At 44.7% G+C, this 20,123-nt stretch overlaps 1 protein-coding gene across 1 annotated transcript in view; it reads left to right on the top strand.

The window, feature by feature from the left end:
• The window catches only part of LOC126092161 (uncharacterized), a 1,357,798-nt gene that overhangs the window by 1,310,351 nt on the left and 27,324 nt on the right, over positions 1–20,123 (top strand). Inside the window, exon 5 of the mRNA XM_049907632.1 lies at positions 17,710–17,856. Within this exon, the coding sequence (XP_049763589.1) occupies positions 17,710–17,856 (147 nt within the window). The remainder of the gene's footprint in view (positions 1–17,709; positions 17,857–20,123) is intronic.

Below are 20,123 nucleotides of genomic sequence, written 5' to 3'. Positions count from 1 at the left end.
CTCTATGGCAGCGCCATCTCGTAGTGTGGAGCCGGACGAGCGCTGCGCCTGCGCTGTTGTGCTTAGTGGAGCGCGCTCTAGTGGGAAAGTTGTGTACGCGCTGACTACGCGGAACTATGTACACAACAGTGTGTCACTCAACCCTTCAAGCCGCCCTTAACGCCACCTCCTGAGTGGTCGATTCTGAGAGACTGTGTGTCTGAAATGTTCTCCTCGGCCTCTCGTAAGAAAACCGCATAATTGCCACACTTCGTGGCGCGGTTATGACCTCCATAGCAGGGGCGTCGAAAGATTAGGTGAAATGTGGGTAAGAGGGGGCCTAACGACCTACCCATTGTGTGATATGTCCACGATGGCGTTGGGTAGATTTCTGGTGAAATTTGGTGTCAATGTGACATCATTAACAAGCCTTGCACGTCACATGAACTTCTGAGCTGTGGTCCTTTCTTCTCATTCGCAGACACCTTGCTGTCTGAAGCGTCGCGGAGCCTTGTGGGGAGGGGGGAGGGGGGGGGGGGAATTCGCAGGGTGCCACGCCTTTTCTACAGTACAGAGAAAGGTTTCAGGCACCTTCGAGCCAAGTTACAAACTTACATGTCGCAATGGGAGACAACTACAGGGTTTTGAAAACGTGTTCTGACCATAGACCACTTTATTGCAGTCAGTTTATGCCATAAAATTGTTTCCCAGTTAGATCTACTACCTCGTCATTTGTTACTCAGTCCTCAGCTTTTTCTGTAGCGTCACATTTCAAAGCATCTATTCTCTTCTTGTCTGCACTATCACCCACGCTTCCTTTCTCCACTTAGCCGCGCGTCTGGGGCGTCTTGTCACGGTCCGGGTGGTTCCCCCCACCCCCCACCCCCCACCCCCTTCCCCGTCGCAGGTTCGACTCCTCCCTCGGGCATGGGTATGTGTGTAGTCCTTAGCGTAAGCTGGCTCTGAGCACTATGGGACTCAACATCTTAGGTCATAAGTCCCCTAGAACTTAGAACTACTTAAACCTAACTAACCTAAGGACATCACATACACCCATGCCCGAGGCAGGATTCGAACCTGCGACCGTAGCAGTCCCGCGGTTCCGGACTGCAGCGCCAGAACCGCTAGACCACCGCGGCCGGCCCTTAGCGTAAGTTAGTTTAAGTTAGATTAAGTAGTGCGTAAGCTTAGGGACCGATGACCTCAGCAGCTTTGTCCTTTAAGACCTTGCCACAAATTTCCTTCTCCACTTAACTTTATATTCGCTTTATGAAGTTCCTCTTTTTCATAAATACTTTTCTTCTTATTGCTAATAACTGCTTTATACCTTTTCTGTTTCGGGCTTCATCAGTTATTTTGTTGCTCAAGTAGCAAAATTCATCTACTGCTTCTAGTGCCTGATTGCCTAATTCCCTCAGCATTGCATCATTACACTCGACTACGTTCCATTACCCTTCTTTTACTTTTGTTGATGTTCATCTTATAATCTCTTTTCACGACAGTGTTCCTCCTGTTCGACTGATCTTCTAAGTCATTTGCTGTCTCCGACAGAATAATAATGCTATCGGCAAGCCTCGATGTTTTGATTTCTTGTCTCTGAACTTTTAATTCTTTTCCAATTAAATCCTTTTCCAAATTTCTCCTTAGTTTCCTTTACTGAATGTGTAGATTGAATATCACTGGGGAGAGAACAGAACCCTGTCTAATTCCCTCTTGAACTACTGCTTCCCTTTCACACCTGGTTTCTGTGCAAGCTGCTGATAATCTTTCGCTCTCTCTATGTATTCCTGCTCCTTTCTTTAACCACGTAAGTACACGAATGTGGTCAGTGAGACCACTGAAAATATTTTCACACTAATACAAGGCTGAGAATTTCTTCCAGGAAGCTATCTCCTCAGTACGTTTAAGTGACCGTAATATGAATAGTTTGGTATGGTGTACCTGGTATTTTAAGAACAGTACTTTCGGCTAGGTTAACAAAGAGTTCTAGGGCGCCACGGACCAGCTGGTGTCAGTTTATTGTCAGCTCCGCTTGGGTTATTCCCGTGCGCGCATGTATGCAGTGCTGTTTTCTTGCTTGGTATCTTATTTTAGTACTTTTTAAGTATTGTAACTTCATCATGACATACTCTTACGAGGTAGAAGAGGAAGGAATTAGACGTCGCTATTATTTTCAACACGAGTAAGGAAGAACAGCAGTGAAGAATAGAATTCTTGAGGCAGCTATGTTTTGCTCTTCTGCAAGACCACCTTCAGCAAAGGGCAATCCCAAGAACTTTGTCAAAGAAGGTAACTGAGAGAATTGGAGAGTTTTGTGGAGTGAAAAGCTCTGAAGTGGAATCAACTACGAGCTCACGAGGACGGTGTGTGGACTGCAAAAGCAAAAACTGAAAAATCAGATATGTATGTAACAACTGCAAGTGAACATTCTGTTACTACGTGCCAAGAGTGTATCGAAAAGATGTCCTGCTGAATATGTGCATTATTTTGATAGCAGCTCATTTATATGGATCCCTATTTTGTGATGTCCTTAGGTTAGTTAGGTTTAAGTAGTTCTAAGTTCTAGGGGACTGATGACCATAGATGTTAAGTCCCATAGTGCTCAGAGCCATTTGAACCATTTGAACCCATTTTGTGTGAACGTTTTTTGACAAAAATATATTTTTTGTTTTGTGTTAAACAGGTATATTAAAGTGATCGGTAATTATACTACTTCATTTACTAACACTTCCCTTCATTGTGTATATAACAATGCGAATTAAAAGCGATGGAAGCTGTAAGGGCATGTGAGACCAGTCGCGTGTACTGATGTCGAGATTCCAGGCGCGTGGACCGTTCGGTTAAAATACTGGGTGACGCTTATTGATCTATATGAAATAAAATCATCATAAGTTCTGAACGGTTTGCGTTAGCACCTTCAAACTGCACGGTTGATCGCTGGACATGATGGGAATTAGTATGCACAAGCGCGCACGCCTTGCTGTTGTCGGCCATTTGCACGCGAAAATGTCACGGCACAGCGTGTCTGAGGGTACAGCGTTTATGAAGGCGTACTATGCGAACAATAACAGCCCCACTGCGGCACAAAGAAAGTTTGACACCGAGTTCAAGTTGAAGAGAACCGGTCCAATTGCGGTAACAATCAAGAATTCGACGCGCAAGTTTGAGAGAACGGGTAGTGTTCGTGGTGTTGGCTACGTTGGCCGTCCAAAAAGAGTGAAGACGCCTGAAAACATGGAGAAGACACTCGGTGTGTTTGAAACCGGCCCCAGGAAATCGATCAGACGAGCTGCAGAACGGGTGGGAATCAACGTGGAGACACTGCGACAAATTGTTCTTGAAGACCTGCATCTCTTACTGCACAAAATTCAAACCCATCAGCCATTAAGCCTCAGAGCCGTGGAACAGCGGTTGTGTTTCGCCAACACTATTGTCCACCGAATTCACGAACAGGACTTTGATGTGAATATGGTCTAGCGACGAAGCCCACTGTCATTTGGGTGGGTTTGTCAATAAGCAATATTGACACATTTGTGGGACTGAGGATTCGAATTTCGCGATCGAGAAATCTCTTCACCCGCATCGGGTGACTGTATGGTGGGCAATGTCCAGTCACGAAATAATCGGTGAGATACTCCTTGATGGCACGGTGACTGCCAAACGGTATGTGAAGGTTTTGGAAGATGATTTCATCCCCATTCTCCAAATCGACCCTGATTTCGACAATATGTGGTTCAAGCAAGACGGAGCTCGACCATATCGAAGTAGGAGAGTGTTTGGTGTGCTAGAGGAACACTTTGGGGACAGCTTTCTGGTTCTGGGGTACCCGGAGGCCAATGGCATGGGCCACGATTGGCCGCCATTTTCTCCAGTCTGAACACATGTGGCTCCTTTTCATGGGGCTATATTAAAGAAAAGGTGTATAGCAATAACCCTAGAACCACTGCCGAGCTGAAAAAAGCCATTCAGGTGGTCATCGACGGTATTGATGTTCCGACACTTCAGCGGGTCATGCAGAATTTCACTATTCGTTTGCGCCACATCATCGCCAATAATGGCAGGCATATCGAACATGTCATTCCCTAAATTACAATATCTGTAGTGACGTTTACATGTTGAATGAAGTGTTTTTGTGACCTTCAGTCCAGAGACTGGTTTGAAGCAGCTCTCCATGCTACTCTATCCTGTGCAAGCTTCTTCGTCACCCAGTACCTACTGCAACCTACATCCTTCTGAATCTCTTTATTGTATTCATTTCTTGGTCTCCCTCTACGGTTTCTACCCTCCAAGTGCCCTCCAATACTAAATTGGTAATCCCTTCATGCCTCAGAATATGTCTTACCAAACAATCCCTACTTTTAGTCAAGTTGTGCCATAAATTTTTCTTCTCCCCTATTCTATTCAATACCTCCTCACTAGTTATGTGATCTACCCATCTAATGTTCAGCATTCTTCTGTAGCACCATGTCTCGAATACTACTCTTCTCTTCTTGTCTAAACTATTTATCGACTACGTTTCACTTCCATACATGGCTACACTCCATACAAATAATTTCAGAAACGACTTCCTGACACTTAAATCTATACTCGATGTTAACAAATTTCTCTTCTTTAGAAACGCTTTCCTTGCCATTACCACTCTACATTTTATATTATCTCTACTTCGACCATCATCAGTTATTTTGCTCCCCAAATAGCAAAACTTATTTACTACTTTGAGCGTCTCATTTCCTAAACTAATTCCTACAGCATCACTCGATTTTATACAACTACATTCCATTATCCTCGTTTTGCTTTTGTTGATGTTCATCTTATATCCTCCTTTCAAGACACTGTCCATTACATTCAGCTGCTCTTCCAGGTCCTTTGCTGTGTCTGACAGAATTACAGTGTCATCGGCGAACCTCATTCTTTTTTTTTCAGTATATACTACTGCCCATTAAAATTGCTACACCAAGAAGAAATGCAGATGATAAACGGGTATTCATTGGACAAATATATTATACTAGAACTGACATGTGATTACATTTTCACGCAATTTGGGTGCATAGATCATGAGAAATCAGTACCCAGAACAACCACCTCTGGCCGTAATAACGGCCATGATACGCCTGGGCATTCAGTCAAACAGAGCTTGGATGACGTGTACAGGTACAGCGGCCCATGCAGCTTCTACGCGATACCACAGTTCATCAAGAGTAGTGACTGGCGTATTGTGACGGGCAAGTTGCTCGGACACCATTGACCAGACATTTTCAATTGGTGGGAGACGTGGAGAATGTGCTGACCAGGGCAGCAGTCGAACATTTTCTGTATCCAGAAAGGCCCGTACAGGACCTGCAACGTGCGGTCGTGCATTATCTTGCTGAAATTTAGAGTTTCGCAGGGATCGAATGAAGGGTAGAGCCACGGGTCGTAACACATCTGAAATGTAACGTCCACTGTTCAAAGTGCCGTCAATGCGAACAAGAGGTGACCGAGACGAGTAACCAATGGCACCGCATACCATCAGGCCGGGTGATACGCCAGTATGGCGATGACGAATACACGCTTCCAATGTGCGTTCACCGCGATGTCACCAAACACGGATGCGACCGTTCATGATGCTGTAAACAGAACCTGGATTCATCCGAAAAAAATGACGCTTTGCCATTCGTGCACCCACGTTCGTCGTTGAGTACAACATCTCAGGCGCTCCTGTCTGTGATGCAGCATCAAGGGTGACCGCAGCCACGGTCTCCGAGCTGATAGTCCATGCTGCTGCAAACGTCGTCGAACTGTTCGTGCAGATGGTTGTTGTCTTGCAAAAGTCCCCATCTGTTGACTCAGGGATCGAGACGTGGCTGCACGATCTGTTACAGCCATGCGGATAAGAGGCCTGTCCTCTCGACTGCTAGTGATACGAGATCGTTGGGATACAGCACGCCGTTCCGTATTACCCTCCTGAAGCCACCGATTCCATATTCTGCTATCAGTCATTGGATCTCGACCAACGCGAGCAGCAATGTCGAGATACGATAAACCGCAATCGTGATAGGCTACAATCCGACCTTTATCAAAGTCGGAAACGTGATGGTACGCATTTCTTCTCCTTACACGAGGCATCACAACAACGTTTCACTTGGCAACGCCGGTCAACTGCTGTTTGTGGATGAGAAATCGGTTGGAAACTTTCCTCATGTCAGCACGTTGTAGGTGTCGCCACCGGCGCCAACCTTGTGTGAATGCTCTGAAATGCTAATCATTTGTAGATCACAGCATCTTCTTCCTGTCGGTTAAATTTCGCGTCTGTAGCACGTCATCTTCGTGGTGTAGCAATTTTAATGGCCAGTAGTGCATTTCAGTAATTGTCATCCTGTATCATAGTTGTGTTTTACGAGCAAGACAAAGGTGGCGCTGGGTGTTGCACTAAACGGCTGCGCTGGCCGCGATTTGCCGGCCACAGCTGTAGACAGTGACGAGTGCGCCGTAGTTGGCAATAGTGGGGCGGGCGCAGTGAGCGGCGAGGGCGGCCAGAGTATTTCTGGGCCCTGGCCGCCGTTCGTCGCGTCGCGTCATCGCGCGCGGCGACCCCGCGAACTGCCTGCGCTTTATTTCCGACTGCGAGACACCGGCGGACACCTGTCGCGTGTTCATAACGTCCTCCCAACGCTGCATTTAATTGCACCGCCGTTCCTCACACATCTTTCCTATTTCTAGAGCTCCGCCGACAGTGGAGTGTCTGCAGCACGGAAAAAAACGATACGGCGGAGAAGCTGTATTTCTGCTTCTTAACGAGGTCAGGGTGTGACTTGTTTACGACACGGGGTTTCATATACTTCTGTTTAAAGAATTTTTAACTGTACTGTGTTACGGCATAGCCACAAGAAGCACGTTGTAACGTACTGGGTTTGTTTTCTGGAAAACCCAGTTCATGTGGATTGAACTCAATTACACTGGTGTCCAAAAATAAAGCAACTGTAACTAACCTGTTTCTACAGGTTATTACGTTATTATTGGGAATGTAAATACTTATTGCTTGGGAAGTTAACGTGAGAAGATTAGGGTCGCCACCGACTCAAACCATACAACTAATCGAAGGTTTGGTCGCGTCGGAAAATAAATTAATTTGATCACAGACCAAAAACTCACCAAAATGCATACGTTGTGATGTCGCTCATAGCGGATACAATGTAATTAATAGTATTGCCCGCGCACTGTTCAAGACAATCAAACATTTAAAATAAAATATAAAATGCATGAACACTGCACAAGATCAGCTCCCAGAACACACCTGAAAATAAGACTTAATCTAAAGCACTTGTTTTAAAATAAAAAAGGAAACTAATCACTGGACCTGTGCGTAAGGAAACACGTTGGATGTGCTAATGGGAAAGCTATGAGGTGAGTGGCTTAGGTGCAAAAACGTAACCTTGGAACACAAGAGAAAATTGTGGATAAAATCATTTATTCCTAAGACATTAAAGAAAGCCGGCCGCGGTGGTCTAGTGGTTCTAGGCGCGCAGTCCGGAACCGCGTGACTGCTACGGTCGCAGGTTCGAATCCTGCCTCGGGCATGGATGTGTGTGATGTCCTTAGGTTAGTTAGGTTTAAGTAGTTCTAAGTTCTAGGGGACTGATGACCACAGAAGTTAAGTCCCATAGTGCTCAGAGCCATACCATACCATACATTAAAGAAAAGCATCGATACATTAACCGTTATAATCTACTCCTAAAATCATAGGTGTGAGTCATTCATACCACTGCTGTTGCCCGATCGCAATAACTCGTAAAGCGGTACACGTTTCGCAGTACACCCGCGTGCCCACGTGGTTTGTGGAGACGCACTTCGTAGGTATCGTGTCCAAATTGCAACAATATCACATCACACAATCATGAGCGGTTAAAGTTCTTTAAAACAAGCATGATACCGCACAGTTAGCGATGACGGTAGCCCAACAAAACTTTAATGTTCAACCACGTGGTCGGCTCCCTACGGACGAAAGATACATTAAGCAAGGAAAATTTACGAGAAGGCAAAGCTACTAATATTTAGAAAAATGAAAGCTTATACAGGCACGGCTGAAGGCAAACAAACATTCATACAGAAACGAGTGCTCACTTCTTATCGACACCTTTGTGTGGCGCTCTTCCGGTGGATCCAAGTCTGCTATAGAAATTTACTAAGTGAAACATCTGCCAAAGTTTTGCATTCCTTGCTGCGACAAGGCAAAGCAATCTTTCAGAGTTGAAAAGCGAGACCAAAAGCTAACAGCTCTCCCCTCGCCAAGTAACAACGCGCCACGCTGTCAGTCTAACTCACCCTTCTTCGACTGGAGCACAGCTGTGGACGCTTCCCGTACCGGCTTCAGACTGCCTCCCGCTTCTTCTCCAGCCTCCTCCACGCTCCGCGTGGCCCGGAAAACCCAAAGATGCCACTTCCGCCACCAACGTAACGCAGGTGGATTTCTCACAAGTAGCGAAAACCTCTTTGCCTACTTGACCACTAAGAGAGTTGGCTATTCTGTATAACTGCTGCTGAATCTGTACGACTATAGCAGACTTTCTGTAGCAGACTACGCCACCGTCTAGCAATGTGACACACAACCACATTCATTCAATCACACCACTATGATAATTATGGGAAAAGAGAAACAAGGAAGGAAAGAGAAATACTAGTGAAAATGGGCTACCGGACTAATGAAAGGTGGCTACAGCACCCTTTCACAACAAACCGCTATTTCCCCGTCCTGTGTCTAATTCATGATATAATCATACAAACTGTCAACACATGTCCGTATGATCGTGTTCTGCACGGAAGATGGTATTTCGGTCAACGGAAAACCACACCAACGGTGACGTCAGGGCACCTATCGAACGGAGTAGTGTTTGCCGGGCAGACCCACATCCACATTTGCTGTGTGCGCATTCATAGACGGTGCAATACGGCACAGAGAAGACACCTACCAGACTCTCTGCGGTGGAGGGCTATAGGAAGAATGGATGCAGGACTGTCGCAAACCCATGTGCCCCTAAGGCTTAACGTGAACTGTTCTGTTGTTTATAGGATGTGGCGACAGTTTTCACAGACGGAAACTGCATACCGAAGACCGGGCAGGGTCGATGACGTGAGACATCAGAAAGAGAGGACCGTTATTTGACTGTAAGGGCTCTATGGTACCGCCTTAGTACTGCGTGGCAACTGGCACCTGATCTAGCAGCATCCACTGAACGTGTTGTATCGAGGCAAACGGTGTACAGAAGGCTTCGAAAGAGTGGCTTTTATTGTTGGAGACCTGCTGTATGTGTGATTCGGACGCGTCTTCACAGAAGGGGAGGTCTAGGGTGGAGTCGTCAACATGTCACATCGACAGTGAAACAGTGGATCAATGTTCTTTTCACAGATGAGTCTCGATCTGGTCTGGAGAGAGGTTCTCGACGGATTCGGATATGGAGGGAAAGTGGAACACGATTTCGGAACCCAAACATTGTGCAAAGAGACGTATATCGAGGAGGATCGCTAATGGTGTAGGTAGGGATGATGTTGACCATCGAACACCTCATCATGAAATTGTATTGGTGAATCGGCTAGATTTAACTGCTGTCAGGTATCGTGACGAGATCTTGGAACGTCATGTGTTGTTATTCCGAGGCGCTGTGGGCTCGGACTTCATACTGATGGACGACAGTGCTCGCCCTCAAAGAGCACGAGCGGTTGATATTTTCTTGGAAACGGAAGATGCTACACGCATCGCGTGGCCTGTTCGCTCTCCCGATTTGAATCCCACAGAGCATGTCTGAGATTGTAACGTTGTTGCTCTATTTTGTGGTGTAAGCGGTGCTGCTTTACCATAAAAGCGGTTTAAAAGCTGTGAGCTGTCTGGGGAAGTTAACCTTGCATTACTGCGCAACTGTTTCACCAGGTATCCAGTCTAGCTTACCAAATTCCCAACCAGACTAACATTAATTATAATCTTTTAATAGTCATACGACATCCAGTGATTATATATATATATATATATATATAAAGAGAATTTAAATAAAAAGAAATAAATCAGTTTATATTTGGAAATTTATTTTAACATTGATCATTGAAATTTCAGCATATTAAACGTGAGTCATAACTAAACTGGTGCCTTATTTAGGATTGTGAAAATGTGAGTTTGTAATCTTACGGAACACATCAAATAGGGAGCCAAGATTGGGAGACTGCGTACAACACTGCATTCATAAAATAACACACGAAGAACGTTGAAACATATGCAAGAGAAAATTAACCACAACCAACCGATTCAATTTTCACCCAAAGAAATTACGTTCGTAGCACAATCCTGTCCGTCATATAATTACCACACACTGGTATACTAAATTCATACTAACTCTCTGTGAAATCTTCCCGAAAAGAATAGCTGAGGGCTATTTGATGCTTACACCACATGCTTCACGTGGTCAACTTGGTTTACACAAAGAGTGTAACTCCACAATAACTTTGATAATTAAAATAAATTACATCGAAAAACCTCGAACTGGTTACTATCGTCTTACTATTAACCTGATGGGTCAAACAACTGTATAAGCACGTGGTACTGGTCTCACAAAGTACACCCCACGTGGGTTGAACATAAAGAAAAGTTGCTATATTGAAAAATATTGTCAAGACGAGACATTATAATCTCACGCACATTCGCATTTAAGATTGATGATCTTAGAGTTACTGATCAACACGTGGTTCCACTTTACTCACAAAGTAGTGACAAGGCAACTACCGGAAAATAATCTGAACTTCACCCGCGAATTACACTGCGTTGCAATTTAAGATAGCATTAGATATTTTAGAGCTAAACCTTAAATAAAGGTGATTAAATTTTCAGTTAGGCTGAACTTAAGAAATCCATTGTCCTACGGACTTAGCAGACACGCGCTTAGCCGGAGATCTTACCACTTCAGACGCTCGCCACGGACAGATTGACGTGGTCCCTTCCTGAGGGGTGGCTCACAAATACAAACGGAAGTGGCCAGAGGGGCAGCTTCCTATACCAACATGACAAGAGACGGACAGGACCATACTAAGGATAGGAACCTCTTTGCTTTTAGAAAGCGTAACTACCTGTTCCGTCGTTGGTCCTACTGTTCTCTAGCAGACAGGCTTGTCTGCTACCATCCAGCATGCAACTACAAATACATTTGCTCATTCATCCTCTCACACAGAAGGGAAGGAGGATGACAGTATCTTATCATATACAGTATATAAAAGAAAGCGGATGTAGGTTCCGTATGAGACTGTGTGACATGAATTACATATAAACTGTGTTTTAAAGTGTAGTAGTGTGACAGATCGTTCTTGTTTATGTGTAAAAGTAACACGTTCCACTACTCAGTCTCCTCCCAGATAGTCAGAAACGCCACAGTAAATTTAGAAGAGGAATTTATGCCGTAAATGACAACAGATTTAAGAAATTAACATGAAAGGAATCCCACAGAGCATGTTTGAGATTCACTAGGGAGCCGGATTTCATCACGTCAGCATCCACCAATCACTGTGCAAGATTTGCGGGCAGCTCCACAGCAAGAATGGGCGTTATTGCGTCAACATAACATTAATGATGTTATTCACAGCATGCTCCGTCGTTGTCATGCCTATTTTGTTCCCAGAGGTGGTCACACCCCATAGTAGGCACATTAACCAGTTGTTGGAATGTGTGTACGAATCTGTTAAGTTGAGAATGGCGCAAATGGCTCTGAGCACTATGCGACTTAACTTCTGAGGTCATCAGTCGCCTAGAACTTAGAACTACTTAAACGTAACTAACCTAAGGACATCACACACACCTATGCTCGAGGCAGGATTCGAACCTGCGACCGTAGCGGTAGCGCGGATCCAGACTGAAGCGCCTAGAACCGCTCGGCCACCTCAGCCGGCAGACGCAATCACATGTTTATGACACAGTCATAACCGGTTTCGGCCATACAATGACCATCTTCAGATTCTAAAGCGGTATACACTAAACACAGGTTCATGCGTTGTCCAACTCAATTTAATTGAGTGTTGCAAAACTACTAATTTCGCTCCGTCCTAACGAGCCCATCCCGCCAGATAATCTGGCCGTAATCTTAGTGAAGGAGCTCAAGCTGCATACCGTGGAGGTGGCTGGCATTGCTACTAATCAGCCAACATACACTCCGCCTCTCCAAACAGAAGTTCCGCTCGCTGTTGTATTCCGTCATCGATGTCTGAAGCCTCCAATTTTCACCCTAAAGTGTGCGTACTACATCGCATCTCCTCCCAGAGTACAGGTATATCTGTCTTCCGCGTCTCCTGTCCTTACTCTTAACAGACTACCCACCATAACCACAATCCCCCAATGAAAAAGTGGCGCCAGACCCTGACCAATGATGAAACTGTTAAGGCCCTGTCTGTTCCCCCGCTAAGAAACTGGTGTGAAAGTTCTCCAGTCAGCCAGCTTCCAGCTGATGCCATTTCTAGAACCATTCAAATGTTCAAATGTGTGTGAAATCTTGTGGGACTTACCTACTAAGGTCACCAGTCCCTCAGCTTACACACTACTTTACCTAAATTATTTTAAGGACAAACACACACACCCATGCCCGACGGAGGACTCGAACCTCCGCCGGGACCAGCCGCACAGTCCATGACTGCAGTGCCTGGGACCGCTCGGCTAATCCCGCGTGGCTCTAGAACCATTCCACGTTCTTTCTTATGATATCAATTTCTTTTTTCGCCCCTCGATCGACGGTCTTCCCGTGTACAACAGCTCATAGCTGCCCACACTAGTATTTTTTAAGAACAGGCAGTGGGATCATCTCCTGCATGTTAGTGGAAGAACTCCTCATGCCTCGGGGGGTGGTGCCTGGTTGACGTACCTTGCTTTCATCTGGAGACAGAAAACTCTGTAAACGGAACTGAATAGCGTCATTTTCTTTGGGAAGGCAGAAGATAGGTGTCTCCTGTCCTTACTCTTAATAGACTACCCACCATAACCACAATCTCCCAATGAAAAAGTGGCGCCAGACCCTGACCAATGATGAAACTGTTAAGGCCCTGTCTGTTCTCCCGCTAAGAAACTGGTGTGAAAGTTCTCGAGTCAGCCAGCTTCCAGCTGATGCCATTTCTAGAACCATTCAAATGTTCAAACGTGTGTGAAATCTTATGGGACTTAAATACTAAGATCATCAGTCCCTCAGCTTACACACTACTTAACGTAAATTATCTTAAGGACAAACACACACACCCATGCCCGAGGGAGGACTCGAACCTCCGCCGGGACCAGCCCCACAGCCCATGACTTCAGCGTCTGAGACCGCTCGGCTAATCGAGCGAGGTGGCGCAGTGGTTAGCACACTGGACTCGCATTCGGGAGGACGACGGTTCAATCCCGTCTCCGGCCATCTTGATTTAGGTTTTCCGTGATTTCCCTAAATCGCTTCAGGCAAATGCCGGGATGGTTCCTTTGAAAGGGCACTGCCGATTTCCTTCCCCATCGTTCCCCCACCCGAGCTTGTGCTCCGTCTCTAATGACCTCGTTGTCGATGGGACATTAAACACTAATCTCCTCCTCCTCCTCCTCCTCCTCCTCCTCCGCTCGGCTAATCCCGCGTGGCTCTAGAACCATTCCACATTCTTTCTTATGATATCAATTTCTTTTTTAGTGTCTCGATCCATGGTCTTCCCGTGTACAACAGCTCATAGCTGCCCACACTAGTATTTTTTAAGAACAGGCAGTGGGATCATATCCTGCATGTTAGTGGAAGAACTCCTCACGCCTCAGGTTCAAATGGTTCAAATTTGAACCCGAGGCGTGAGGAGTTCGGGCTGGTGCCTGGTTGACGTACCTTGCTTTCATCGGGAGACAGAAAACTCTGTAAACGAAACTGAATAGCGCCATTTTCTTTGGGAAGGCAGAAGATAGGGGTCTGTTCAAACTGTTTCCCACGATACTGGCATTCCGAGAAGTCACTGGGCTGAACACAGCGCCCTCTGCAAATGGTGCTTTGACTGAGTTGCGCGTCACTGTAAAACAGCTGTTTATTTGATACGAGCGGATCTGACCACGACCCATTATTCTGAACGTTTAGCCGGACCCATGCTGCATGCACTTTCTACCTATGCTTCATGGGAAACACCTGCAGGGCCACCATAACAGTGCGCATCAGAATTATGTTGGTCGGCTGAGAACATTGTTCATCAGTTCATGCTTTCGTAGTGTCAAGTATTGTGCGTCCATAGTATTTGTATTTTTTTAATTGCTGAAAATGATTATAATATTACATTTGCTATGTGACAATATAAATACGTATATAAAGGCAATCGACGTATCCACAATTGCAACTGTGCGTCCATATTCATAATATTACATTTGCTATGTGACAATATAAATGCGTATATAAAGGCAATCGACGTATCCACAACTGCAATTTTTCAGATGTTTGTGGTCTGTCAGTTCTCGAACAGTTTCACGGTTTTGCTTTGTCTCAGGTCTCATTTTCACTATTTCTGTGGAAACATTAAGACGATTACGGAAATATACAACATGCGAACGACGTATCCGGTGACGAGAAATATCAGCCATTTATTGATACTTACGTTGTTAATAAACACACTACAAATACGTAGGGAAATTCCTTGTTATCTTAAATGAGAAGCGAACAGTAAGACTCAATTGATACCTGGATTATTATTGGAGCTACCAACAGACAATGAAAGCTATTACAGTCTACAGGCAATTAGTGTAAGTACTATGTAAGTAGGCTGTTTAGGTTTTTACATTGGTAACGCCACGTAGCGCTCTATATGAAAATCACTGACTGTGCTGTGTGAAGTCTGTGGCTGGTTTGCATTGTTGGAATATTTGCTATTGTAGTGTTGGGCAGTTGGATGTGAACAGCGCGTAGCGCTGCGCAGTTGGAGGTGAGCCGCCGGCAGTGGTGGATGTGGGGAGAGAGATGGCAGAATTTTGAGAGCGTTCGATCTGGACGTGTGTCCATCAGAAAGAGTAAATTTGTAATACTGGATATCATTAACTGATATATTAATATGATGACTTTTGAATATTATTAAGGTAAATATATTGTTTGTTCTCTATAAAAATCTTTCATTTGCTAACTATGCCTATTAGTAGTTAGTGCCTTCAGTAGTTAGAAGGTTTTATTTAGCTGGCAGTATTGGCGCTCGATGTATTGCATTAGTTCGAGTAACGAAGATTTTTGTGCGATAAGTGATTCATGAAAGGTATAGGTTATTGTTAGTCAGGGCCATTCTTTTGTATGGATTATAGAAAGTCAGATTGCGTTGCGCTTAAAATATTGTGTGTCAGTTTAGTGTCGATCATAATAAGTAAAGGGTGAAATGTCTGAGTACATTCAGTTCTGCTCAGCTGTTTGAAAACCAAATAACGTAAGAGGTTTATCAGCACAGTCATTCATAAATTTTTCTAAGGGGAGGTTTCATATGTCGACCCTTAGCCGAGGGTACCTCACTGGAATCTTCTGATTTTTTCTTGTAGTTCGTGTAATTAGGGTAGCTATTGTTTATTGCTAGCGCGTAATTGTTGAGATAATCTCCTTTGCAGTTTTAGTCTTTCATTGTTGTACAGTAAAACAGTTATGGCATGCATATAGATGTGCACCAAGTATTTTGTAGCTGCGCTTGCAGTTAACTAGATATTTTCAGTGCTATGTCAATGTGTTTTCTTATTTTACTGTTCAAATTGTGCTTTTCTAGGTCACCGTGTGAAATATTGTGACAATTATGGCGTGTGAAAAACGTAACACTAGCCTCCAAAGTGAATGGAGAAATGATGGTGCCGACGAGCGTAGCTTATCAGCACGACTGTGTAACAAATTAACAGACATTCAACGTAGTAATTTGGTAACTGTGCATAGGGGAATGGAGCGGGCGGCAAATAATGGTGTAGACAGTGAAACAATTAGTGAACAGGGAAGCATTATCGATCGATCGCTCGGCAACAGCTCGCCTCAGGAATCCGAAATGACAGGACACAATCTTGCAGATACTGTAGATTCAGGTTTTGCATCCTCACAATTTTCTCAAACAAGTCAAGACACATTTTCTGCTTTTCAAAATGCGAATATTGCCGGTTCAAATGCACTGCGAATAGCACAGACACCAGTGCACTGTTATTACAGTTAATGCAACAAATGGAACAAAGGCTTCAAAAGTTAGACACAACGCTTGAACAAAATCAGAAACAAATGGAACAAAAGCTTCAAAAGTTAGACACAATGGAACAACACCAGAGACAAACACAGCAATAGTTAGACGCAATGGAACAAAATCAAAACCAGCCACAGACTTCACACAGAAAAGTCAGTGATTTTCATATAGAGCGCTACGTGGCGTTATCAACATAAAAACCTTAACAGCCTACTTACATAGTACTTACATTAGTTCTGAGATACGTACTGCTAATTTTTGTTGGTTAATAAATATTATATTTGATGTATTTTTATGTTAGATTTTAAGCTAATCTATATATTCATAATTGAACATGGATGTTTAAATTATCTGTGTTTTGGGGGTGATTATTATCAGCCACCGATGTGTAGAAATTTAGGAATCAGTATCGATGGCATGCGGACGTGAGATACTTGTAATTGCTACACCCTGACTCCTCCTATGACGTATGTGCAATTTGTTGTTGCTTCTTGTTTTTATTTATTTTTTATATTTTAACGTGGCCTTCAGGCATTATCCATTCAGCCAGTCTCCAATATACAGGGTGATTCAAAAAGAATACCACAACTTTAGGAATTTAAAACTCTGCAACGAGAAAAGGCAGAGCTAAGCACTATCTGTCGGCGAATTAAGGGAGCTATAAAGTTTCATTTAGTGGTACATTTGTTCGCTTGAGGCGCTGTTGACTAGGCGTCAGCGTCAGTTGATGCTAAGATGGCGACCGCTCAACAGAAAGCTTTTTGTGTTATTGAGTACGGCAGAAGTGAATCGACGACAGTTTCTCAGCGTGCATTTCGAACGAAGTATGGTGTTAAACCTCCTGATAGGTGGTGTATTAAACGTTGGTATAAACAGTTTACAGAGAATGGGTGTTTGTGCAAAGGGAAAAGTTCTGGACGGCCGAGAACGAGTGATGAAAATGTAGCACGCATCCAGCAAGCATTTGTTCGCAGCCCAGGAAAATCGACTCGCAGAGCTAGCAGAGAGCTGCAAATTCCACAATCAACTGTATGGAGAGTCCTACGAAAAAGGTTAGTTATGAAACCTTATCGTCAACTACCCGAGGCGAAGGATCGGCCGCCAGGCAGCCTGTGACAGAGCACTTCATCACTGGCCTCCAAGAGGCCCTGATCTCACCCCCTGCGATTTTTTCTTATGGGGGTATGTTAAGGATATGGTGGTTCGGCCACCTCTCCCAGCCACCATTGATGATTTGAAACGAGAAATAACAGCAGCTATCCAAACTGTTACGCCTGATATGCTACAGAGAGTGTGGAACGAGTTGGAGCATCGGGTTGATATTGCTCGAGTGTCTGGAGGGGGCCATATTGAACATCTCTGAACTTGTTTTTGAGTGAAAAAAAAACCTTTTTAAATACTCTTTGTAATGATTTATAACAGAAGGTTATATTATGTTTCTTTCATTAAATACACATTTTTAAAGTTGTGGTATTCTTTTTGAATCACCCTGTATAATGTTTTACGGTTTATAAGGTCCATCGAAACACATTCACCATGTTGTTGTTGTTGTTGTTGCAGTGTGCTGGGCTCGTGCCGCTGCCCCGCGCACTTTGCTGCCCGCCGTCTCAGCGCCGGCGCCGTCTGCCTCTGCGAGTGCTTCGGCGCCCACCACTACTGCCTGCGCCAGCGCCGCGGCAAGGAGTACTTCTCGCAGGCCGACAAGCAGTCAGTAGACCCACAGCCTCTCCTCTCTTCTTATATACATCCTCTGTGTCTTTCCTTTTTGTTACTGGTATTGTTCCTGTGATTCACCCAACACACTGGCCACACATCTGAAACCGTATTGAGCCACGAGTTGTGCCGCAAAGGGCCTGAAGAAATCGCCACAGGATGCACTTTCGAGCCACATTAATGAAACCGCTTGTCAAAAGTCCGAATAACAACCGTTCGTCGCGTGAGCCATTGTGAGACGTGCAGGAAGGGTGTCAATGTGGTTGTGGAAGGTGCACACAGGGCCGTGGAGCATGGCAACTTCTGTGCCTTGACCAGCTGCGAGAGGTTCTCGGTTCAGAATCTGCAGAGCTATTACAAATGATTGAAGCGATTTCATAAATTCACTGTAGCTCCATTCATTGACATATGGTCACGACACACTACAGATACGTAGAAAAACTCAAAGTTTTGTTCGGCTGAAGCCGCACTTCAGGTTTCTCGAGAGCGCAGTGAGACAAAGCCGAGAAAGCGTATGTCGTGCTTGAAATGCACTCACATCAGTCAGTCATAACAGTGCAATGACACTTCAGGACGAAGATCAACAAGATCCACCAACTGCTAACTCCATTCGGCAATGGTATGCGCAGTTTAAAGCTTCTAGATGCCTCTGTAAGGGGAAATCAACGGGTCGGCCTGCAGTGAGCGAAGAAACGGTTGAACGCGTGCGGGCAAGTTTCACGCATAGCCCGCGGAAGTCGACTAAAAAGAAAGCACGGAGCTAAACGTACCACAGCCAACGGTTTGGAAAATCTTACAGAAAAGGCTAAAGCAGAAGCCTTACCGTTTACAATTGCTACAAGCCCTGTCACCCGATGACAAAGTCAAACGCTTTGAATTTTCGGCGCGGTTGCAACAGCTCATGGAAGAGGATGCTTTCAGTGCGAAACTTGTTTTCAGTGATGAAGCAACATTTTTTCTTAATGGTGAAGTGTTTAAACCTCCTCTACCAAGAAACGTGCCAGAACTGTGAGCTCGCATCAACGATGCTTTCGAACTCATTGATGGGGACATGCTGCGCCGAGCGTGGGAGGAACTTTATTATCGGCTTGATGTCTGCCGAATCACTAAAGGGGCACATATCGAACATTTGTGAATGCCTAAAAAAACTTTGAGTTTTTGTATGTGTGTGCAAAGCATTGTGAAAATATCTCAAATAATAAAGTTATTGTAGAGCTGTGAAATCGCTTCAATCATTTGTAATAACCCTGTAAGTCGTAAACAGCTCGATCGAAAAGGTCCCAAAGATTTTCCATTTCATTTAAATTCGGGGAGTTTGGTGGCCAGGGGAGTATGAGTAGCACAGCTCCGCCCACCCAGATAACGTTCCAGATAGTCCGCAGCTTTCGACTTTCCACCAATCTGGCCGCCCCTTAAGTGTATGGTCAACTAAAAAATAGGAGATTAAAGCACGGCCGCCTCAAGTGCAACTTGTTTGTCTAAGGTATAGTGACATGGCTGCCCCTAATGGTTTGGGAGTGTACCTGCGGCGGCGACCTGACACAGACTAGGTAGGCCCCCAACGCCTCCAATACGCCTCTCGTTCTGTGATGCAAAACACTTTTATTTGACCTCAACGTGTCTGTAATCAAGCACGTATTAAACAAAAAGAAAGACACAATTGCGACGGTAATAAAAATGTCTTCTTTCCACGAAAACAGGCAAAATCCATTTCCTTTTAGTTTTGTAAGCAAAATAGGTATTGTCTTTACTTCCGAATGCAGGATACAATTCGCATATCACTATTTTGTAACATCCAATTAAGTACACCACCACCAATCACGAATGATGAGCAGAGACATGTCCACCATGTGTGGAAATCAGGAAAAAAACTTCGATTATTTTGAAACTTCCTGGCAGATTAAAACTGTGTGCCCGACCGAGACTCGAACTCGGGACCTTTGCCTTTCGCGGGCAAGTGCTCTACCAACTGAGCTACCGAAGCACGAATCACACCCGGTCCTTACAGCTTTACTTCTGCCAGTATCTCGTCTCCTACCTTCCAAACTTTACAGAAGCTCTCCTGCAAACCTTGCAGAGCTAGCACTCCTGGAAGAAAGGATACTGCGGAGACATGGCTTAGCCACAGCCTGGGGGATGTTTCCAGAATGAGATTTTCACTCTGCAGCGGAGTGTGCGCTGACATGAAACTTCCTGGCAGATTAAAACTGTGTGCCCGACCGAGACTCGAACTCGGGACCTTTGCCATTCGCGAGCAAGTG

The sequence above is a fragment of the Schistocerca cancellata genome, chromosome 7 (assembly GCF_023864275.1).
Source record: "Schistocerca cancellata isolate TAMUIC-IGC-003103 chromosome 7, iqSchCanc2.1, whole genome shotgun sequence".
Lineage (NCBI taxonomy): Eukaryota > Metazoa > Arthropoda > Insecta > Orthoptera > Acrididae > Schistocerca > Schistocerca cancellata.
The sequence above is the reverse complement of the archived record's forward strand: the minus strand, read 5'-3'. Positions and strand labels throughout refer to the sequence as shown.